Source organism: Orussus abietinus, unplaced genomic scaffold (genome assembly GCF_000612105.2).
Source record: "Orussus abietinus isolate OABI.00-Male unplaced genomic scaffold, Oabi_2.0 scaffold4, whole genome shotgun sequence".
NCBI lineage: Eukaryota > Metazoa > Arthropoda > Insecta > Hymenoptera > Orussidae > Orussus > Orussus abietinus.
In genome coordinates, this window is record NW_019396014.1 from 635,636 (window position 1) to 654,393 (window position 18,758).

General features: G+C 48.8%; 2 protein-coding genes across 3 annotated transcripts in view; one reads left to right on the forward strand and one right to left on the reverse strand.

Annotated features, from left to right (window-relative positions):
* The window catches only part of LOC105695652 (nuclear migration protein nudC), a 48,617-nt gene that overhangs the window by 24,410 nt on the left and 5,449 nt on the right, over positions 1–18,758 (reverse strand). The window lies entirely within an intron of this gene.
* LOC105695653 overlaps positions 1–18,758 on the forward strand; it is a 36,830-nt gene that overhangs the window by 13,998 nt on the left and 4,074 nt on the right. The window contains exon 1 of one of the 2 annotated variants that reach the window (XM_012417421.1): positions 5,177–5,708. The exons of the other annotated variant lie outside the window; for it this stretch is intronic. Within the exon in view, the coding sequence (XP_012272844.1) occupies positions 5,643–5,708 (66 nt within the window). The 5' untranslated portion in view covers positions 5,177–5,642. Of the gene's footprint in view, positions 1–5,176; positions 5,709–18,758 lie in introns of those variants that run through there. 2 annotated transcript variants of the gene reach the window in all.

An 18,758-nucleotide genomic window follows, 5' to 3' on the forward strand; every position in this document is an offset into this window, starting at 1 on the left:
CTAAAAAAAATCTCAGGTTCATCCACTAAGAAAAAAAAAAAAAAAAAGAAAATCTAATCGAACCAAAGAAATATTTTGTTAATTCCAAGAATAATTATTTCACTGAAAAATAAACGGTCATAATTCCGAATAAATGTGGCATCCGATTATATTCCAGTCTGTTTGAATTAATTATTCTTCGAATTAACAGAATATTACTTTGGTTCAATGACATTTTTTTCTCAGGATCCGAAATTAATAAATAAGTAGTTGGACACGTGGGACCAAAACGCAAGGGCGAGGTCACTTCGGGTCTGATCCTGAGGTCGAGTCTTTTATCAACGGTCCAATTTTTTTCTTTTGCATGACTGCACCTGACGTCAAATTTCATGAGGCCAATCGCTTTTTGAGATCCCGGGTCAAGTTGACCAGGTTGACCAAGTATGTTGTCGCAACGAGATTTGTATGCAGACAGGGTAGCCAGGCGTACCACTTTGCCTCGAGCCGAGATGTCAAATCGGATACGTTTTGGGTATTCGAGGAGATTTCACGTCTAACGAGACTTCTCGAAATGGGGAAAAATATTTTTCTCAAAGACACTTAGGGCGCGTTACGTCGATCGGATCTGATCTCATGGGGAATGGAAACCTGGACAGACGACTCATCAATTCGTCAATTAATTCATCCCGGCGCAGGCGAGAGTGAAAATCTTTTCACTTTCTCGCTGCACGTCGAGGAAGTGGCGGACCGTAATGAGAAAGCGCTAGAAAAATCCGAGCCGCTGGTTTCCTTTCATTTTTTTTTCTTTATTGCGAAAAACCACGTGTGGCCATTTGGCCCATCTCAACGGCGAAGTTTGGTAGAAGATCTGGGAGAAGAAATCTCTCTTATGAAATGGCTTATGCTGCATTTCCATCCCCACAGTTCAACCGAAGAAGTTCTACACAGATGAACGCGTAACTAACTGGCGGCCATTTTCCTCTCTTTCAATGCTAAGTGAGTTACGCGGACCTTAGTCAATTTTTCATTTAACGTGGTTTTCATTCCGTACCAAAGTTAAGATGACCATAAAACCTCATCTCCACTTTTTCTCATCAATTCTAACCGAAATTCTGTCTACCGTTATTCCCGGAGGCCGGGCGACAGGTTGCCTCGAGGATCTCGGTACGAGAAAAAAATGTGAAAAAATTGAATAAAATAGATTTAAAAAATGGAGAATAAATTCCCCGAGGTTCTGAGGATTCCAGAGTTAGGAGGCCACGGATTTGTGAAGGTTGGGGGTCTCGAGCAGGGCGTGTACAAAAATTCGCTCGGTCTAGGGCCGAGGCGACATCGAGGCCTCGGTACCGGAAAAGAGCAGAGAAATTTATAGCCCTAGGCTACACGTGTGGGCAGGATGGCAAGAGACACGCGTCCTTTACAATGGTCGAACAGATACCCCAGAGCTATTGTACGGGAAGAAGGCGAAACGGGAGTTGCGATCTCATTGGGGTTCACCGACCTGAAGAGCGAGACCTCGAAGAGATATTCCGGGAGGGGCCGGTCCAAAGATTTTTCATATTTTTTATCCATACTCTTACACCCTACCAAGCCCGATTTTTCCTTATTGCCCGACTAAAAAGCCGCAATAAAAATTCAAACACTCCGAAAAGACCTCACCCGATAGAGCGGCTGTAAAAATGTTTCAACTTGCAAAAATCTCCCTTGCGTAATTTATTTTCTTCTTTGGTCTAAAGATACGTGTAAAGCTGTATATAAATAGAATTACGATGAGGTTCAAAGGCCTCGAGATATCCGGAGAAAAACTCGGCTCGTCGCAAAAAATGTACTTGGCGCGAGACTCTGCCGAGCACCAGATCGGAAGCCTCGGAAGCTGATCATTATGAGGATCGCATAGATCGATAAGGAACTATTCCGGCTCTCTTGAGTAAATCCGGGTTCGATAACTAGTGAGTTGAAAGCGAATTAACGTACCGAGATTTCTACGTGCGCGATCGGTTACTTGTTCGCCGGTTTATGGAGGATTACGTATTGTAATCGGCGAACTGAGCGGAAGGAAACTCCTCTAAAGCTATTCGAAATTTCGAGAGATAGTGATTGATATTTCTCGTTACATAAATCCCCTTAATAAATTCGCGAAAACAATGCAAAACGGCTTTAGGGATTTAATGGCGCGATCGGTGCCGCTCGATAATCGGCGATCGATCCGCCACTAAATGGACCTTTGATAAAGGAAAGGAGAAAATCGAGGTATGTTTACCGGACCCCATAGTGAATCCGCGGGTGTTGAGTAACCTCCATTATTGATTGGATCTGAGTAGCTGCCCAGCCACCGTCGAGTCGGTCGATTTTTTTCCCCCAGTCGATTATTCTCCACGAACTTGACGAAAAATCGTTGGGCAATGCGTCACGCCCTAGTTTACGTTCTTGGGCAATTCCACGGAAAGATCAGCGATCGGTGATCGGCGATGTCCGCTCCCAACCGGCGTAAGAAATTCTCCGTTCGGAGTAATACCCGAGAAAACGAGATCCGAGACTCAACCGAGACGGTCGCTTAATCGGGAATAAGGGAACAATAAACAAAAAAACGGAGCGATCGAGGAAAACCTCGGTAATGGAAAAATTGCAGGAATGATTTAAAATTATATAAACATCCATCAGAAATAAAAGAAAAAAGGCAATGCTAGAATTTAGAGACCTAGCGCGTCCATTCTGCTTCATTAAAATGCCGAAATAAATTAGACTGTCCATTATTTTCTTTTTTTTCGTATTCCTCCCCAATCGTGTTCTCGATCTCGACCGACAGCCCGGAAACGTCGACCGATCGACTTTGATTCGAGGCTCTCGCATTCGGGAAGAAAGAACGCCCTTGCCCCGAGGAATTCCGGAGAACGTGCGCGCTCTGAGAATTAAAAAAAAAAAGGAAATAAAGTCGACCTCTTTGAAAACGGCTAAATGGATCGTTAATACTTTTTACCCCATATTTAGCATTGGGCGACGTTCAGCACTTCGTTTGAGAATCATCGTCGATTTTCTGGGAAGATCGGCGCGTCCTGGACACGCCTCGCCGTTTGTTCCGGGGAAGAGTAACTGCTCTTGTCCGAGGGACCGAAGAGAGCGGGCCGGCCCGCTGGTTAAAAAGAGGCGAAAAAGAACGAAGAAAAATCCGAGCACCAATCCCTTTCGACCTTGCTCGAGATCGGAAACGATTGGCGATGCGGCGATCCGGGGACTGCCACGACGCACGCACCTAAATCGAATCAGGAAGTCGTCGAAGGTGTGCTCGGCTTGGCCTTGCCCAGAAACCACGCCAAATAGATCAAATTGATCGCTCGATATCGGTTCTCTTTTTGCCCGGAAGCGCCGCCATAATTAATCCAGCCAGTCGCCGCCAATTTCGGGCTCTCTTTGTCCAAGACCGCGGGACGATCCGTCTTATGCAGATCGAGTCTCCGGGAGACTTCGACGCACTCACAGGAAGGATCACGCAAAAGGAGCCGTCCATGTTAGCTTCTTACTATTTTTATTTTACAAGAGTAAGCTCTTGAAAAATAGCCAGGTTTCATAAAAAACGGGACAAAGGAACCTGCCCAAGCCAATTACACGCGCCCTATTAAGGATATTCAAATTATTCCAACCCCTCACACACTTTTAGTACAAAAGGCCGTGTCAAAATTATCCATTCACCGTCTTAAAACTGGATTAGTCAACATTTATCACGAACCTCCAAATAAACATATAACACCCGTGTTTATGAAATACATAAACGTGACAAAATTACAAATGTTTCATTGAATAATGTGCAGATCGGTCGAGTCCACGGGAGACATGGACGCACGCACAGGAAGGATCGCGTGAAAGGAGCCGCCCATGTCTTTTCTATTTTAATTTTTCTTTTACGAGAGCAAAGTCGGGAAAAATGGACCACCAGGTCTCATGAAGAACGGTACAAAGGAACGTGCCCGAAACAATTGTGCGAGCGTAAGTGGGAAATTTATGGGGGGGGGGGGGGAGAGAAAAAATATCACAAAAAGGCGCCTCTCCGGCGCTGACGTAAGCAAGGTACGTTACTCGTTTTACGATCTACATACCCAATTTAGTGCCTTCCTTGTGCCGGGTAATAAACGCATGCCTGGTCGTCCAGGGGGAGAGGAAGGGGAGGGCAAAGCCCCCTAACCGCAGCCTGAGATCTCAGACTGTATTGCGGTCTGATCTTCTATTTACGGGGTCCAAAAAGTGACTTTTTCTTGCGACAAGCCGCATGCCTATGCTCCCATAACCAGGAAAGAAGCCGTAATGAGCTCCGACGCGTCGCTTAGTTTTTGTCAGGGTTTTCGGAAACATTCGATCGCCGGCAGCCAGGGTGGAGCAAGAGCGTCCAAGGATTACGTTCCCGGATACTTTCAGAGACCGATGAATCACACCTGAGAAGGAACTAGGGCCCCAAGTGGTCCAGTCACTAAGTAGAGGCATTTGAGGCCGCTGGCGCGAATTCTCGATCTATCTCGAGTCCCCAGGGTCGAGATCTAGTTGCAGGGCGTCCACGCTTCCTGGAGAGGAGATTAGGTATTCCGATCAGGAGCCGGCCGCTCTGTTTCAGGCAAGGACTCTCTTCCTTCCTGTTCCTGCCACGCGGAATTTCCGACGAGGCCGTGAAATCGCGAAATTGCGAAACCGCGGGCACATTTGGGCCCGAAAATCGCCGCAGGCCCCGTCTTCTCGGGAGCTCTCTCAAAATTTTACTCCCAGACTCACGCAACCGAGCAGGCACCTCTGTACCGCGTGTATTTTTAAGAGAATTGTGTGGGCCAAAAAGAGAAATGAAAGAAAAATTCCTGAGAACGCAAGCTTGGGATGGGACCTTCCACCTTTCTTTCATATGCACGCATTGATGTCTCTGGAAACTCCACCTGCACAAGGCATTTCGAGAATTCCATCCCCCTGGGAGAGGTTCTCGCCTGATCTGAAACGCTCCCTGGCATGGTCGGACATCCTGTCGAGGACATCCGACCCAACCCGGGCTGGTCCCAGTTTCGTCCTTGCTCCTGGTCCTGCGGGTCGCGAGCGGGGCTGGCGAGTGGGGGGCTGCGCACACCTCCGCGCCTATATATACCCCTGCGGGTGGCGGGAGTGGGGGGTCCGAGGGTATAAAAGGAGCGGCGCGGGGCCGGCGCAGCCAGTCGAAAGCCCACATGCGGCGACTCTAGTCGCAGGAGTGCGAGAGAGGCGAGCTGGTGGCGCGCGGTCCAGAGTCGACGTGATTCTGTGCGAGATTTTCCCCCTGAAGGGCACGCTCTCCCGGATCGCGAGATATTCGGACCCTCGGGAACCGGAGGGAGAGAGATACCGGGATAATTCGGTGCGAGGAGCGAATCGAGACCCGCTCGAGAGCGGCTCCTTCTCGTCGAGGATAGTCCGGAGACACAGAGCACCAAGTCCCTCGGACTGGCATCGATAGTTTAGTCCAATCTATACATATATACTCATATCTTTACGCGCACCCGCGCATATATAGGCAAAAGTTAGACTTAAATCCGAAAGGGGGAGGAAAAGGAAGGCGCAGGTCGAGGTTTCGACAGTCGAGTGTGCCCTCTTACGCAGCGCGCAAGCTCCGTGCCGAAGGCGAGCCCGCTGATTGGCTGGCCCGCCAGCGCTGGCCAGCGATGTCGGGAATCCGCATCAACGTCGAGCGAGCTTCCAACGACGGCCGCGAAGAGGCCGAACTGGACGTAAGTCGGGAGTGGGGGACGAAAAAGCGTAACCGCTTGCCTGTCGGGATTGGCAACTTTCTATTTCGACGGTGCTCACTCTTTTAAGCCCGGTCTACACGCGACTCCTTCGAGGACAGTTAACCAAACATAACCTCTTTTATAGAACGCATAACCGCTTTAAATGTATTCGCAAGATATGGAAATTCAACCTAGAAAGAACGATGATCGTGTGTAGACCAGGCGGAGTCTACCCGAAATATAGTTTGATTACCGATAATCGAAGATTTTGTGCAGAAAATACTTAATTTCTAGTCGATAGACCATCGATTGTTCCACACTATAGTCGAGCACAGCTGGAACCTCGGGGCATCCGTTTCGGATGCACCTGTCGTGTCGGGATAGATTATCAAATTCCGGCCAATCCGCGCTAGCTGGAGAAAAACGCTTCAGACAAAAGTTGCAGAGCACACGATGGTGGGTAACTTTTGTATGGGACGTTTTCCTCCAGCATGCGTCTTTAAGCCGATACCTTACGTCGAGGTTGAGCAACCCAAGACGAGGTTAGGGAGTCTGTCTCGGGTGGTGTTGTGTCAACGTCTGAGCCAAAAGGTTGCATTGTTCGGTTGTTTAACCGATGGTCGGGCGTTTGAGAATGCAGACACGGTGAGGTATGGGTTGTGACGTTAAAGAGAAAACGCATGCACGGGTACACTCGAGAGTCTGAGCCAACGATCAAGTCTCGCGATGGTCGGTGGAGGCAAGGTTCGGGGTTATATAATGCTTTCCATCTGGCTTCACCTGCGAAACGCGCAGGATGCGATTGTTGTTCCCTCGAAGAAGTCGTATTTAAGATAACACTCCTTTGTCGCTAAAAAATTCCAACGGCGTCCGTCGTCTGTTAAAAAAAAAAACGCTAATCAAAGCCTAAAATGGACCCTCTTAATTTCAGAACTTTTATGACCTAAAATCTTGAAAAAAAATTCTCTATTATCCTTATTTTAATTCTAAAGGATAAAGCTTGATAAATTGATTTTGCAGAAAACGTGCAACCTTAAGGGCGCTTATAGAGCTAGTGAAAGACTCAGTTTCTTTGTCTCGGGAGAGTGGTCGACCACCGAGGCATTTTCTAGCTAAACTAAACCTGACCTAATTAGCCCGTATTCGTAACGTTCACGTCTCAATGGGCGAAAGTTGTGCAACAAAGTTGCAATACGTGTAATACGTGCACCCAGGTACACAACTCTGAATGGCGCCATTTCCACGTCCGAAAGCTGTCGGCGGGGAATGGCCCGAAAAGGGAGATAACACCGTAAACCACGAAACAAGTGCGTTTATACATAAATTGAGGTGCAATAATAACGGCGCCGAAATTAAACATAATCGAGGTAACGCGTAAATATTACCCCAAGAGATACATATGTATATACTCGGGATACAATTTCAGTCCTTTAGAGGACAACCGCGATACGACAGGACGATTACGAGAAATGATAATTGCCATTTTATAACAACGTTGCACACACCGAGCCCACTTCCAGTCCTTTCGGGGACGACGGGAGCCTGCAGCCGGATTTTATTGTAAAACCTAAGTATCGCGATTTCGTAATCGGTTCAAATGCACGCCACTTCGGTACCTTTCGGCCGGCAATAGAAATTTATTATCACGGCCGTAAAACGTAACGATCGCGGTTTTCAGACCAAGCACATGAAAAATCGTGTCAGTCTTGACTATTGTGACTTACGACCGAGACAGTAATTGCGGATAGTAAAACCGATCAAGAGAGAAACACTGATTGATTAGGGTTAAGGCAGTACGGAATCTCGCCCATGCACGTCTCCTGATCATTCGATCGACCTAAAATATACTTCCGGCTGGCCGTAAATTCTGATCGCGAATCGATACGTTAATCTTGCGGGATTTAAATTCACCAGTTCCCGGAATTTTATTGCAATTCATGATCTCGGTAAAAGTATTCCTCTACCGTCGATTTCGACCCGGAATTGACTCTCTAGACCCATCAGCGGCATTTTTTAACGCAGCCAGATCCAGGGAAATTATCGACCCGCGATTTTCCCTCAATTCTGGGAAAACTACAGGGAATTAAGCCATTGTTCCGGCAGGAAGTATCGAGGATGTCTTTTCTTCCTATAATCCAGGAAAATTGCTACTGGCTGCAGAGTTAGGCCATAACGTTTTAGCGACTTCATTCGAGATGGGAATCTGTGGCTCGACCGCGCTTTCGTTCAGTTTCTTTCACGGAGGTTTCTAAACGAGGTGATCCTGAATGAGCTCGACTCGAGGAGGCTCGGTGAATGGTACTGCTTTTCCCGCAAAGGTGCTTTCCCCGCTCGAGTGCTCGACTTTCGGTGTCGATTGAGATGTATATAAACGATACCGGGAAGCCTGTTTCAGGGCCTGCCAATTATCACGGTTTCCCGTGTTTCTTCTCTCCCTTACGGGAAATGCGCGGGTGCGAGGAATTTCTTTTCTTCATTTGATAACGACGCCAACCGCCGTGGTTATCTGCCATTGCACTGATATTTCCGCATCTCGCTTTTTTATCTCTCGAAAAAATTTCCCAGTTGAATGAGGAGCTTTGTGGTACCTCACGATACTTTGTGAAACTTCGAGTCCTTAAGTAAAATTCGAAAATAAAAGGTCGGGTGAAAAATAAAATAAACTCACGCATGATCCACTTAACCGGTGTCACGTCGGCCGAGTCGCAACGGGTTCCCCGCAATTTCCAAATCCGCGGACACGCGAAATGACAAAAACCCACACACGGCCACCCCCGGATCGCGTGTTAACGATTACCGAATTTCTCGGCCTCGACTTCGCACGTTCCGACGCGACATATATCTCGCGAGACCTGGGAATAAATATGGCGGCGCCAAATTCCCTCCATTTCATTCCCACGTCCAGCGATTATACGCCCGATTACCCGGGTCTCTCTAAATTCGGAATGTCTATTTATATCCTCTCCGAATATACATAATATTTATTAATCCCGTCGTTTTTTTTTTTTTTTTTATTATCGCGCCTCGCCGATAGACGTTGCGCGACACGCGGAAGGAGTCTCCCTGAATAATTCAAGATGGCGGATATGATAATTAGCCAGCGGCGTCTCAGGAGATCTTTGAGATATTTCCATCGGACTCGAGTAAAATGACTCCGAGGAGACGTTACGGAGGCATTATATCAACCGTTTTGGTTTCGAAGGTTGTCGACCTTCCGACGTCAAGTCTTATATAGGATGGATAAGAATTAGGGGAAAACGAGATGAAGATCTCGAGTACCCTTTAACACCTCCCGGCGCGAATAATTGGAGGCGAGAATAATGCGAGGCGGGAATCCGAGGCGGAAACAATTCCAGCCGAGAATCCGATTTCGCTCGATTCATACCGCATTCCCAGACTTTCCGATGCAGAATCTGCACTTGGATGCACCGCGAGTCGAGCTAACTCCGGGCTCCAATTACGGCGCGTTCCGCAACGACGGGAGCCATTATGTCCCCCGTGTCTCTTCCACGGAAGACTTTCCCAGCCAGGTTCCTCCGTCCGGAACGGAATAATGGGATCTCTCGGAAGATCCGCGGAGAGAGATCATCCGATCCCGGCGTCGATGTCTCCCGCCGCCGCCAAGATGACGGTTCCCACGAGCAGCGTTAACCTTACGGTGGAAAGGCGACAAATCATCGACTTACAAAGGGATTTCACTTTCCGCGGGTCTTCAAGAGTGACGCTCCCCCGTCCATCGTAAATCTCGTCCTGATAATGAGAAAAACCCGATGATCGATTGACTTTTCTTCCGTGGAAATGCATTTCTTCATCCGGACGCCCGCCTAAAGGCGGCCAACCGGGGAAACCTCGGAGATTTCAATGCTGCCTCGATAATGGCGAACCGTCTCTTTGCCACTTCGTTACCCAACGCCTCGCCAAGCAAAATGTTTGCCCTCGGTACGAACGCGGTAATTGACGCTTCGTTTACGAGCATTCCTCCTCCCCCCTCATCCTCGGTACGCGGGGCGAAAGAAACACCGTTAACCAGAGAAATTGACAAATCGACCATGACGAGTTATTAAGCTCATCGTTAGAATTAATTATCCCGTCTCGCGGAATTTCCGGCGTTTTCCCACATTTTCTTCCTTTTTTTTCCCCCCATTCTCTCGCGCTTTTTGCGCGCGACGTAATGTAGACGGTCGAAGACTCTGGAGAAGAAAATTGCAGGCGAGTTGCGAGTATAGGTAACTCGGTTTCCTGCGACTCCTTTTTTTTTTATGCCCTTTTCCACGCCTCTCCGTTGAGAACTCGTCTTCGACTTCGCTCGTGAAAGGACCTCTCGACGTAAAGGCCGAGGATCTCGCTCGTCCTCCCCCCTCCGTTCGTGATGAAACGAGGAAAACAAACAAAAAAAAAAAAAGGGAATTACAACGAGTTCCTGTCAAAGAGACGTTTACCTCGATTAAACACTCTTTCTCCGTTATCGTCTATTTCGAGACGGAGTTATCTGGCTCTTGCCTCATCCTCGGCTGCGAGTGTAACTACCTCTCCGATTGATGGCAAAATTAATTCTAAATAACGACTGCTTGTTTAATCGAAGGGTTCATCAAGTAATGATGGCTTTCCGCGAGTAACTTCATAAATTTGCGCGCCTTGCCTGTGCCGGCATCGAAGTCTCCGAATTTCTCTGACACGACCGACGTGGCTTTTTTCTCGCGTCGGCCGTCAAGACGATGAATTAGCCAACACGATAATTTCGCACTCGGCGAATCACGGTGAAAACATCCTCCCCCCCTGTGCCGAACTTCCGGGCGATCGTTAACGGATTTCTTTCCCCGCAACGAGAGGAAAAGTAAAAAGAGAAAGAAAAGAAATTGCCCCAAAATACTGGTGGGGCTTTCACATCGCCTTAAAGAGAGGCCGCCTCTGCGTCCTTTTTTATGCTCCCTCCGAATGGATTTCTTTTTCGATTTCTCGCGAGGTGGCTCCGAGGCTGAAGACCTCCAACCTTGACTGCCGAACTCGATTCTCGAACCAGGTCGAATTAGCGTCGATTCTTCGCGCGTCGTGGCGTCGCCGAAGACGAGGCTGACGAAGAGGTGCAACCTCCTGATTTGCAGCGACCCCTTTTTTCGACAGTGATCTCGTTATTTCGGTTATGGGTCATCGATCGCAACGCAATTTATCTCGATCGAAGAGGCGAATTACGACGCGTGTTCGATTGAAGAATGCGCCGTGAAATTCTATTATTTTTTTTTTCCTTTTTTGAGAAACTGCATTGGCGCGGTAAATCCACGCGACGGTGACTCATTCTGAATCCAGAGGGTGTTCATCTCGTTTCCCTGCGCGTCCCAAAGGCGCCTCTAAGGAATTCCTGATGACGCATCGGGTTCCCCACGTCGGTGAATCGCGTAATCCCGAAAATGATGTGCACGCGAGCGCGTAGCGCGAATGAATCGCTTTAACGAGCTCGCGGGGTCGCCGGTTGCGCAATGAATTCCGCGTTACCGGTCCGACGCGCCGAAAAGGAGGATTTTTTTTTTCGGCCGAAAACTGACGTCGAGAAAAAATCGCCAAAAAAGGGGGGGAAAAAAACGTAGAGGAGACCACAGTGGCCTCGCGTGTATCGTTTACAACATTATACCGCCGAAATCGTAGTAAATTTCGAAAGCGGACGCCCGGGAGGCAGGAGCTCCCTCGCAGCTGCGCCGCAAAAGGAACCCCTCGCGAGTAGCGGCATAAAATGCAAATTTCTTCATTAACGCTGCATCGCGCAAGAAAACGCTTCGGACGAAAGTTGTGCCGTACTTCATGCCGAACAGGTTTCGTCGGGTGTGTTTTTCGATAGGACGCGCGGATCGGATGGAAAATCGCGTTTCCCAGACGCCCGTGCCCGAGTTAAGGCCTTTGCGATGTCGCGAGGTACACCGACTAAGGGGGCCTCGTCCCGTCTTTCGTACCTCTCTTGGCTGGCGTGATTCGGGGAATAAATTTCGGGTAATCGGTAATTTCGGGACGCGCAATCACGAGATAAGTGGCCGGGGATGCCGAGAAAGGTGCGGGGAACCTCGCCGAAAACGCTTAACGCCGGCCTTAAGGTCGCCCTCAGGATGTCCGGAGGACGTCGGCGAGAGGTGGCGCAAGAACTCGATCGACTCGCCATCCAGCGAGCTTGGCACTTTATTTACGTTGTTTATGCAAATTTCGATGTTCCCTGGAAAGAGGGGGGGCGCGATTTCGAGGCGACCTAGAGAAGATCCGGAGTTATGTGGACGGGCTGCGCCGTATTTTTACGGAATGTCAGCCGATCGTACAGCTGACATTTTCGAGTCGCCTCTTAGACCAATATATATATCTAGACCTCGCATTGGACTCCCACTCCCAGATTTTCAGTAAGCAGAATGGCTTTAACTGTGTGGGTGAGTCGTACATTCGTTTAACCCTTCCACTGCAAGGCGATCTACATAAATATATGGTCTAAAATCTGATTAAGTCCAAGTGCCGTCGGTACACGTGGTCCATGTGGTATTTGAATTTACCTCTTCAATTGTTATACGAGGTCTAAAGACATCGTAAGGACGCTAAAAGGACGCCATTGCGTCGCGACTAATATGCAGGAATATCTCGTAGATATTTGAATGGCGTATCTCAAAAAAAAAATATTAAAAAAATAAAAGTTTTGCAGGGACTATATTGCCGGAAAATAATGAAGAGAATATATTAGTACAAAATAATTCAGGGAATATATTGCCAAAATCATTGAAGAGCATATATTGCCGGAAAAAAAAAAATTGAAGGAAAGATGAATATGTACATAAAACATGTCGACCAATGTCACTTAAGAGTCCAGAAGGTGTCCTCGCGTAACATGTAATATCGCTTAGCAATTCCGCACGTTACCCGCACGTCACCGTACGGAACATTACGAAATAATCTATTCCAGCCCCTCCCGAGCACTTCGAGGGGGGAGCTAAGTACATTCACACATCGGAGAAAAGTGGGTGACCGGCATTCCCGAGCAATCGTTAATCCCTCCGGCTCGGCACAAGCCGGTCGATATTCCGACGAAATTCGAGTCTCGCCATTTTTCCGACCAGCCGTTGCGCGTTTCTACTCGAGTTACTCCCCTGCAAGAACACACGAGAGGGAAAGAAAAAAATAATTAAAACGCGATATCAAAATCCCCTTTAAAAAATGATTCACGGGAAGTGCATCCTACAAATCTCGATCGATCACTTATCCCACGATGTGGAATTTATCATCGGATTTATCAATCAATTTTACCCGACCTCAAGTTCGCGTTTCGAAAGGAGAGCAGCCTCCTGCTCTCCCGGGGAAAAAGGCGAATCGTATCTCCAGGTTCCAGTAAATCCTGGGTTAGAACGGCCCGGACCCGAGCCTTTTTGCCTTCGGCAATGACCGATAACCGATCGATCATTACCGATAGGCGCTGCCGGCGCGCATTCTTATGGGCACTCTCCTTAGCCGGAGTTAGCGGCGATTTCTCGAGGTCGGCGCTGCTCCGAAAGTCGGTGTATACGCGGGATGTAGAGGGAAAAGGAAGAAAAAGATCGGATTTGGAGGTTAGGTTGGCGACCACTCGGTCGCGAGTCCAGAGCCCGACTGGCGAGGCGAGCCGCGAATCGAGCGAATCGAGCGAATCGAGCGAATCGAGCGAATCGAGCGAATCGAGCGAATCGAGTGCAGTTCGCATTTGAGCCGTGCTCGAATACGGACCGGCTCACCTCGAGAGAATCGGCCGATGGAGAGAGTAAGAGGGAACGAGCGAGAGGCAGACGCGAGAGCTCCCTCGGTCTGGTCGGACCTCGCCGATTCGGTCGATCGCCGATCGTAAGACGAGCCTCGGCTCCCGGAGCCCGCGAAATTTCCACTCCTCGGCCTGTAATCGTAGATACGTTTCATAATCCGTGGCGTAATGCGTCCGCGTTCCGTCATTCGTCGAGCCAAGGAGACGGGCTACGGCTCGAGTCTAACGTCCAAGGACTCGAACTCGCGGATCGCGGATCGAGATCGAGGATCGGGGCCCGGGACCGAAATCACCGAGGGTTCGGCTCTTTAGAGACGACGAAGAACTGGGTACCAGGGAAGAAAAAAAAAAAAAAAATAGAAAAAAAATTCGTGCGACGAATTGCTCGGATGTCCGATTTTTGTGACGCACTGAGAGAGAGAGAGAGAAAAAAAAAATACATTACGTTAATTCCAGGAATTTCACTCAAATAAATTGTCATCATTCCGAATGAATGTTGGATCTCATTTATTCCAACTTGCCTGAGCCAGATTAATTATTCTTTGAATCGACGATATATTTCTTTGGCACTGTTCAAGAAAATATTTCTTGGTTCAAATTTTCTGACGCTCTAATGCCCACGTACCCGATTTTCGTTATGCCAATGTGCAAAGAAAACAAATACGTAATTCTATAGGAAAGCAAGAAATTCCCTGAGAAAGGGTCGACCGCGATCGATATCGATTGATACCGATAGGTCCTCTTTTTTCTCGTTAATTATACGGAGGAGTTAATTATATCGCGCAAGAGGCTGATGCCAAAGGTATGGGGTGCGTCGGGGGGCATGACAAATTGAAAAGAGCCAATAACGACCGGTAACGACCGCCGGGGTATAACTCACCTCGCCGTTAAGAAACGAGGAGAGGTCGATCGATCGGCTCCGATCGAAAATCGATCGTGCCCCCGCACTCGTCGCCGAAAACTCGGGCGCGAGAGGTTAAGAAATAGCCGCGATCGATCGCTTTCGACGGGCGATCGCTTTCGTTTTCATCGGGTCCCGGGTTGGCTAATAAAGTCATCAATCGGCGCGATCGATCGCCGACTATCGATGAGCGCCGCCTAGAAATTCGGCCGTCGTCACGAGTTCCATGAAATAATTCCCAAAAATTCATCTCGCTCGGCATCGATCTCCCAATCTGACGACGATCACTGAAGTCGATCGATCGATCGACAAAAAAATCAAAATAAATCCTTCGACCCCGCCTTATCTCTCGAATTAGCCCGACAAATGTCTTCGGCGCCCGCAATGACGAGTTATCGATCGCCGATCGCAAATCGCTCCTCGACCGATCCGAGAATCTGGATCACTAGGTTTACAGGCTCCACTTTTATCCGCATATCTGTTACGAAAATTGTTAATAGTCAAGGCCAAGAGTCCTTGACTATTGACGATTACGTCCATTCCGGAGGAATGCCGCGGTCGGAAAAATCGGAACCAAGGAAAACTCCCCGCTCGTTATCATTGCCCAACGCTCGCAAGAACCGAAGAAAAAAGGGAATGATGAAGAGTAAGAAAAGGGGAAAAAGAAACGGCGCGCACCTACACGCGTAATATGTGATAAAAACCCGAGGCGGCCGGGCTCGTAAATTGCTCCTCCATTAAGCGTGGCCGCGCGTAATCACGGCTTACGAATTAACACGTTAACGAGGGAAAAAGCCGCGCGGCTGTTAAAATGTACCGACGCCTCGCTTGACCGGATTCTACGGTGCATTAATTCTCGACAATACGTCGTTCAACGAGACGCACCGTTGGGTAAGGTCAGTTTATCGGTCGGGGTCGCGGTTTAATGCTTCCCACGGCGGCCATTTTGTTTTTTCGGACTTTCCGCCGAGGACGCGAAGTAGGCCTGCTAAAAATGGCGAAAAGTCGAGATATCCCGAACCCGAGGCGGTTTTGACCATTCCGAGCATGAGTTAACAGTTCAACGAGGAGTCCCCTCTCTCTCTTGGCACCTCCGGTCGACTCCTACGTGTTTGGTATGCCAATTTTCCGCAGAACGCGGCGCAATGTCGCGGGATCCTCGCAAGAGTCGCCCGGGGAAAAATTGAAGCGCGACATTGCATGATAAGGCACCCCCATAAAAATTCCAGACAATCGGAATTTCCCAGGTAAAATTCTTTAGAGAATATGAGAAGAATACCAAACACTGTTTTCGATTAATCATGCCATTGGGGATGGGAATTTTTCTTGCACGGCAGGGTAATATCGTGAAATTCACGCACGAGTCGCGCGGTGAAAAATTGAAACGCGACGTTGCGTGAAATGTCACCAAGACTTTCTAAGTAAAATTGTTTAGAAAGTATGGAAATATTATCGAACACTCTTTTCGATTAATCATGCCATTGGGGATGGCAATTTTTCTTGCATGGCAGAGTAATATCGTGAAATTCACGCAAGAGTCGCGCGGTGAGAAATTGAAACGCTACGTTGCGTGAAGAATCACCCCCATAAAGAATTCAAGATAATCGGGAATTTCCCCGGTAAAATTGTTCAGAAAAGCTTAAAATATTATCGAACGCTCTTTTCGATGAATTTATCATGCCGTTAAGGATAACGGCGAGTCCGCGCCGATTATCTCACGCGGCGAGAAGAATTTCCGCCAAGGATCTTCGAAAAGCGGCGCGACCGAAGGCGATGCCGGTTTCTCAAGAGGCGTTTTTCATCCCGCGTTAAGTGCGTCGAGAAGTGCGTTACCAGCGACATTGCATTCCTGTGGTGTCAGCAGCTTCCTCCAGGGCTTACGTAACGGCGAACGAAAGGAGAGGATCGCGGGATGAGCGGAATCTCAAGGAAAATCCGCGCGTCGATCCTCCGCACCTTATCGATCGAAATGGTCGGAGACTCCTCCTTGTACCGAGAAAAATGATCCAAATAAGGAAAACCATAAAAAAAAAAAAGAAGAAGAAGAAGAACGAGTGAACAAAGAACCACGGCAGAACATATAAACCTAGGTCGGAGAGAAGGAATAAAAAAAAAAGGACGAATGGAAAATGGAAACAAAGCCGGAGAGTCTTATATAAATTTCCCCGCATTTGCGGGAGTGGGAGGAAGTGCACACGAGTGAATTAATAATGTTGCGGATTAATTGAAGAATGGAGGGGAGGACTGTTTGCACAGCCTCGAGGAGACGTTATTTCATGCACGACCAGGAATGCCGCGGATGATGTATTTATCTCCCATTGTGACTAGGGAAGTGAGTTTCCTCGTCGATAGAGACATTCAATCGCGCACATGGGTGATTCGCACACCGGCACTGACAATTTACGGTGTCTCGACATCAAGAATCGAGTCCTGGATGTCGAGGAATTAATCACACATTACCTGGAATTATTAACATTTTCGACCGAATTAAATTTCCCGAATCTCTGAAACTAGATGGCCACCAATCTTCCGCAAAAAGAAAAAGATTCTTAATCTTCAAAGATATCGAGTCTCCAGATATTCTCGCAGAATCCGAATCGACCGGACGCAATTGGCACCAGCCGTGCACGGTAATGTGCAATTATCCTGCCTCGCAACCGCTGCGTTGGGCAAGATTCGACGTGCGGTAGAATGTCATCCCTACTTGCATCTCCTGGCTCTAGGTGCAGGAAACAGTGGAAGGAAGGTTCGTTCAACTTCTGCAGTTCGATATATCGACCAGACGAAGTGGAACCAGCGGATTAGCAAGACTATAGGCCACCCAAAGGGTCCAGCTAATGCGACCCCTGGAACCAGGGTACCCAAAACCGCGGAGTTCCACTTCCCAAAATACCGGATCCCAACTTGATCCCTCGGGAGGTTTTTTTTTCTTCCATTATTAAAAATTAATTGTTTACTCCAAGGAGAAAGGGGTGGAGGAGGGGGGAAGGATAGGGTGAAAAGACGGGGAAAAAAGAGGGAAAGAAGTCCGGCCCGGCGGGTTCAAAATCCGTTTCAGGGTGTCTTGTTACGTGGCGACTCGCAGGTGCGGCTAGGCCGAGCGAGGCTGACCGGTGTATTAAATTCCGCAAAAATTCTGGCGACGCCACCTTCTCGAAAGCATCTGACCCTCTCTCTCTCTCACGATGGCAGGAGCCGCTCACCCAGAAAGTGATTCGCCATTTCTCGAGCGTGGAATCAGAATCGAAATCCCAGAACCTTTCCTTGGAAGGGCTAGATCACGCTCCCAGAAAATGGTCCAGCGGATTCCCACCATTCATCCGAACCAATAAAATCGTTAATTCCGCGTCTCTGTTGCACAAATTGGGAGTGAATAGAGACTCCAATCCCTTTGTCTAGATGATAGGTTGGAGGTGTCCATCTTCGGGCGGATTTAATGTCCAATCGCCCACTCTGTCTCTCCTACTCAAGAGGAATGGATAGACTTGATTGATAGGTCGATAGTTCAATAGGTCGGAAGTCTGATCGATCCACCTGCCCACATAGTTTCCAGTCTCGAAAGGCAATCACTAGGAGGCAGAATGCCCGACATTCCAGCATCCCACTCGAGCCCCTCCCATGAAGGGATAGGTCGTGGTCTGGACCGAGCCCTCCACTAGTTGCATCAACGTAGGTCCCTGCCAATCGTTCCAAAGTGCATGCCAGGGACAAATTGCTCTGCCGACTCGTCCGCACAGTACATGGGATCTCCATTTGATGGGTCTAAGACCGCCGCACCAGGGACCATTAATCCTTGGGTCCGGTTCAGCCTTTCTTGGTAGACACCTCCCTCCTCGTTGTCCTCCAAGGTCGAAATCCGCCGACATTACCCCGGTCCCTGTCTGGAAGGGCTAGTCTCGTTGGAAAAAACGCGAGTCGTTGCTCGGGACGGCGGCGGTCCACTGCTACCTCCACCTTCGAAGGACCACCAAGGCCGAAGGTGGATAAGGTGGAACGGGTTAGGGACCATCCTGATCTCTCCACACCTACGCAGGCGGACCCTGCTTAATCGTTCAGGTCCGTGCATCGGAGTGACCTCGGATCCCCATCAGCAGCTAATCTTGGGGTCCCCAACCCCGTCCTTTTTTGGGGAGCCGGACTTGGAGGCTATTCCCCCTCGAGCCTCCATACATCGGTGCGACCTCGGGTCCCCATCAGCAGCTAATCCTGGGGTCCCCAATCGCGTTTCCTTTTTGGAGCTGGAGGTCGACTCCCTCTCGAACCTCCCACAGGATCATCCTTGCACCAATGCTGTTTCCAGCATTGCCTTCCTCGTCCCAAAATTCGAGATGATCAGCCTTTCGCCGGGTTCCAAGGTCCAGGGTGTCCGATTCTTGCAGCAGGCCTTTTCTCTGAGTTA